Below are 5,707 nucleotides of genomic sequence, written 5' to 3' on the forward strand. Positions count from 1 at the left end.
GGAGCCGCAGCGGCGGCGGCAGCATCATGGCCCCGACCCTGCTCCAGAAGCTCTTCAACAAAAAGGGCAGCGGCAGCGGCGGCAGCTCCGCGGCGGCGTTTGCCCAGGGCAGGGCTCCCAAGGAAGGACCCGCCTTTAGGTGAGGGGGCGCCGGGGGACGAGTCTGGCGCGGGACCCGAGTTGGCTGCGGTGCCCGCTGGGGAAGGGCAGGGCAGGGCGGGGAAGGAGGGGTGTGGGCCGCCCGGGACGTCGCAGCCCATCGCCGGCACCTGGTCCCGGGGCTTGGCATCGTGGACGCGCTGGATCCGCGTGTGGCCCCAAAACCTCCGTGGCCGGGAGGCTCTCTCCTTTTCTCTTTCCCTTCCTTCCTGTGTCTCCGGACTACTCTGGGTTCCTTCCTCCTTTCCGAGAGTTGCTCCTCGGGGTTCTCGGGCGCGCGCTTCCTTGGCTGTGGCGATGGGGGATTCGCTGGGAATTGGGGTGAACCCCTTCCCGGCAGAGCCGCCTGGGCGCCTCTGCGGGCGCTGCAAAGCTGTAGCTGTCATTTTGAGGGCAGCTCCAACCTATTGTGTACGTGACAGTATTTTGAAGTTGTGAAGGAGCAACAGTCACGAGAAAGGCATCTTCCTTCCTTCTTGCTCCGTGTGACAAGCTCGCGAAGGGATGAATGAAAGTGTGTAATTTCCACAGCGTTGGGAAGGTTGATGCCGCATGATGAGCGCAAAGGGCGAGCAGAATGCTTTTTATGAAATGGCTGAGATTCCAGTTTAACAAAGCTGATGCATGTATTTTAGTAGATCCGACCTCCGAACACACACCCCCGAATAATCCTAGCACTGATGGAGCGTTTAAGATCTTAAATGGTTTATGTCGCTTTCTCGTTTATTTCTCTAGTAGCCCTGTGAGGTCGGGGTTATAATTCCCATTTTACAGATGAGAATACTTAAAGTCAAAGAGTGAGTTAAACAGTTTGCCCAAGATCCACAGCTGTACGTGGTAGAGCCTGCATTTTGACCCAGGCAGTCTGACCACAGAAGCCAGTCTTTAAAATCTCTTTGCTCTGCTTACAAGGGCTGACTTTTAAAAGATGCCTGAAAATGTCCTATACTGCCTTTCAGCACATAGGTTAAATTCACTTATGTTCCTTTAACAGACGCCCTCCCCCCGCAATTATTTTATTGAGCATCTACTTCCAACTCTTATCACTGCTAGGTGCTTTTTGGCCAAAATGTCTTGCAAAAGCAGTTTATTATTACACAAGTATAGACCCAGTATAATAAAGCTTTTAAAAGTTTCAAGTAACACTTTGAATAAATTTTGGATTAAGCTTTATGTCCTAGATTTTGCTTTTCACGAATCTGTTCACTTAAAACACACACAGCCCCTCACTGCATTTATGGGAACATTAAATACCAATATTTTATATTTTCGGGAGGTCTGTGGGTATTTGGTGTTGTTTGGAAGGTGCATTATAAGGACTTTAAACTACCTTAGTTAAATTCTCGTATTTCCTTTAGGCTAACTGAATCCTTATAATTTGAGAATTCTATTCCTTTTACTGCTTTGAATAAAAGTGATGCTGTCTGTGTTGTTTCTCAGAATGGTAGAATTACTTCAGACCCAGGGTGTGTAATTTCTTCTCTTCCCTCCCAGTAACCCAGACTTGATCAAGGGAACAAAGCCTGCAGAGAAAAGGGCATGTGTGTTACAGGTGTCTTTGCTTTGGCAGCCATTTGTCACGGGCATTTAAAGCCATTTGAATGCTAGTGGAGGTAGTTGAGTTACATTGTCATTGTTTCCTGTGCTCTCTGCCCAGTTGCCCACCACCATTTCCTCTATCCACAAATTTCAATGAGTGTATTTTGAGCAAAAAAACTGTGGCTATATTTAGGGCCTGGCCATTTTAGGGAAATTGATTCCCGCGTGGTGGGAACATTTTCAGTATAGTGTTCTGACTTTCCATTGGTGTCTGATGAAGAACACAAAATTGTGCCAAGGACTGTTCTTTGGGGGGGTGTTTTTGTTTTTGTTGACCTGATTAGGATTTTCTGCACGATTTTGAGGTAAATGTTTTTTGGAGAATTGGAGATCTCAGTTGAACATCTTACATGATGATGGCCTTTCACCGTGAAAAAAGAAGTGGCGCTGTCAGTAAAGACCCAGAAAGATGGGGACAAATCAGCCACTGCACACCAGATCCACGAAGGACACTCAAGCAAGTCCCCTCCTGCTCTCTTCACCTGACTTCACTCTTAGATGCTGTGTAGCGCTCCTGGGAAAAGCCTCCTGGAAAATTGCCCCTTCTTGTCTTACAAAATAATGACCTTGTGTTTTGTCTTATCCAGACTTAGCATGTGATTTTTGGAGAAGCGGGTGCCTCATATAGATGATTAGCTGCCTTTGGGAGCCCACCTTGTCGTTCAGTAGATTTTGAGAAGTTAAGGTAAAATCCTTAGATTAAAAATCTAGAATTCCTAATGTGAATTTGAATTTGTATCCTTCCGTGCGTTTACATACAGGATGTAACTTAGAGATCTTGAGAATGAAAGGTATCCTGAAGATTCAGAGATTCAGGTGGAGTCTTTAGGCAGTTTTGTAGCATATGTTGCCATATGTCTTGGGGAAAAATCAAAGTAAAAATAAGATCCAACTTCATGTATATATGTGGTATTTAGTGTGTGTGTGTGTGTGTGTGTGTGTGTGTGTGTGTGTATATATATATATATATTGATAGATAGATAGATAGATAGATGCAGTAAGTCCCCGACTTACGAATATTCGAGTTGCTAACTTTCACAGAAAGGAAGGACCTCGCATTACGAATATTCAGAATATTCGTAGATGCAAAAAGTAGCTCACGTGTCTGCCAGACATTGTCACAGTTGTGCTGCTGTGTGCTTACTGTACAGCGCGATAGTGTACAGTAGTACAGTGCTCAATCAGAGCCCAGGATATTGGAAGCAAGAGGAAAAGCAGTGGTGATGTGGAGGGGACTGGTAGGAAGTATCAAAGGTACATAAGATGCACTTTGTCAGACTTAACGAACGAATCCGACTTCCAAACGTTCTCCGGAAAACTCGTTCTTAAGTCCGGGACTGTGTGTGTGTGTGTGTGTGTGTGTGTGTGTGTGTGTGAATGAATTTGTTTTAGAGTTTGTGGAAGCCTTTTATATGTCCTTTCTGTGATAAACTTGGACTAGTTATTTTAAACTTTTCTCCATGTCGCTGGAATTTTGCCCTTCATCAGGTTTTGCCCTGGATGTTACTCTGTTCACTCCTGGGCACTTTCTTGTCATTTCCCCGGATTTCTTACTATTCTTTCATTCCTACAGTTTTCACATTCTGTAGCTGATTAGAGAAATTTGTTGTCCAATATAAATAGCTTATATCACAGGTCACTTTGAGATCTTTGTGTTTTCTGACATTCCATCTGAAAAGAGAATCATCACAGTCAAGATTCCATGTTAAGTGTATTTCTTTTAGGATCTTGATAAAAAGCTCTTTTCATACCTTTCAAGAGAGAGGTTGCTTGGAAAACAGAAAAGGAATCAAAAGAGATTGAATTGTCATGTTTGGGAGAAGTAGTTAGGAACACTATATGATTATGGTATTTGTGAACTGTAGGCTCTATTTAAAATTATAAAATTGCATTGTGGTCTTGAAATTTGAGAGAATTTTCTATTTGATGGTCTTCAGAAAGCTTTCACTTTTAATTAGTGATACATAAATATATCTTTGAGTAACTCTTTGTTCCAGAAGGATAAATTAGAACAAAAATAGATTATTTGTTTAGTGGCTCAAGTCAGAGGTAGAATTGGGTTCTTAGTTACCTTGGACTTAAAGTCAGCAAGTTCATTTATAAATTTTTAAAAGCCAGAATGTACCCAGTGATATGCATGTCTGGTTCAAGTTTGCAGTTTTATTTTAAGGTTTTTTTAAAATTTGTTTTTGTTTTTTAATGTCCTTGGTAAATTAATGGGCTTGTTTCCACCTAAAATGTGTATGCAACAGGGAGGTCAACAAGATCATGGGTTATCACATGTTTTATTTTGGGCCACTTAGATGAAGTCAGTAAGCATATATGTATATCACCTGGGATACGAGGAGTAAATGAAAGCATTTCAGCTGCTTGGTAGCTAGCGGTGTAAATGACGAAAGAGTAGACTCCACTCCTCCCCTCCAGTCCTGAATGGCCTAGTTAGTGCTAATCCACATCACTCTGTTAGAACAACTTTAAGTAATCTGTTACCAGGTTAGTATAAATATAATTCAATCCACTTATCATCATTATCAAACAGCACCAAGTGCCCATGTGCTGGTGCTCCAGTTGTACAATTCAAGGTAGGACACCCTTGGTCCTGCCCACTGGAGTTCACAATCTAAAGGAAAACAGATTTCACACTAAGATGAATAAATAGCAAATAACACATTGGAAACTATAACAAGATAATTCAAACTCTGAGAAAGTAAATCTTTACATTAAGTGCAGCATTAAGAACCCACAGGCCTCATCTTTGGTGTGACTAAGGCCAGGGCCGTGACTTACTCTCCCTCACACAGAGGGAACTTACACACAAGTGCTTCCAGCTCCCAGGATCCAAGTGTTTCTAATGAGATTTTCCTGAGGTACGATGGAGAATATTCTGGAAAAAGTACAGTTTCGTTGCACTAGGCTCATATTTTTAATGCCTGTCACATAAGACGCGTGATGCATAAATAGCAGTTTTGATTTCTTTTTACTACTTTCTAAAAGTCTTCCTGGAAGTTTACTTGTCGTTTAGGTTTTATTGGTACACTCATTACATCATATCTCCTTGTCCTGAAACATGCCACACTCCATGGGCAGGTATGAGAGATTTTTGGCAGAGGTACAGAAGGGACCGTTCCGTCTAACACAGTCTGTTCTGGTAAAAGCACTTGGGAGACAAATTAAGGAGACCATTGATTTAGTGTGGCCTCACACTTCATGTGAGAGCAGACAAGTCCCTTCATTTCTCTGGTCCTCAGTGTAATCATTTGTAAAGTAATAGGACCTGTGTAATAGGGTTGTGGTGAGGAGGTAAGATTATGTGTTCGGAAATCTTTTGAAAGGAATGAAATGTAATACAAAATGATTTAAGTACTACCAAGAGCCTTTTAAATCATGGAATTCACTATTATTCATGTTGAGGCTTTACTAAAATTGAACCATTTCTCAGAGACCATTTTCTTTCTATAGATGGGAAACTTGAGACAAAACTGAGGTGACGTGCTTTTATTTACTTATTTTTTTACCTTGATGTTGTCAGTGATGAAACAGAGACCCTAAGTTTTCAGAGGAGTGTTAAAGACACTTAGCAGGCAGTGACTCAGACCGGGATGGAGGTGACTGGGAGTTCAGAACTATTCTTAGGAGGCTGGTGTATTTGTATTCAGAATTATTTGCAAGTTTTTCTTATCAAGAATAAAGTCTTAGTTAGCCAAAGGGGAAATTTGTTTAAAAAAAGAAAATGATATAGCTGTACAATGGATGATACTCTGCAGCAGCCGAATCATTATTTTATATGTAGTTTTATATATATATATAAATGTATACTTTATATATAAATGTATATGTATATATAAGTATACATATATATACATGTAGCTGAGGTGTGATAAAAAATACGGTGACTATATATGAGGACAAATTCAAAATGGATTAAAGATTTAAATGTAAGACCTGAAAC

The 5,707-nt window shown here is 41.4% G+C and overlaps 1 protein-coding gene across 2 annotated transcripts in view; it reads left to right on the forward strand.

Annotated features, from left to right (window-relative positions):
- Positions 1-6: 6 nt before the first annotated feature.
- FNIP2 (folliculin interacting protein 2) overlaps positions 7-5,707 on the forward strand; it is a 137,074-nt gene continuing 131,373 nt past the window's right edge. For both annotated transcript variants that reach the window (XM_019667512.1, XM_019667514.1), the window contains exon 1: positions 7-139. In XM_019667512.1, coding sequence (XP_019523057.1) covers positions 27-139 — 113 coding nt within the window. In that variant the 5' untranslated portion in view covers positions 7-26. The remainder of the gene's footprint in view (positions 140-5,707) is intronic.

Source organism: Hipposideros armiger, unplaced genomic scaffold, assembly GCF_001890085.2.
Source record: "Hipposideros armiger isolate ML-2016 unplaced genomic scaffold, ASM189008v1 scaffold_498, whole genome shotgun sequence".
NCBI lineage: Eukaryota > Metazoa > Chordata > Mammalia > Chiroptera > Hipposideridae > Hipposideros > Hipposideros armiger.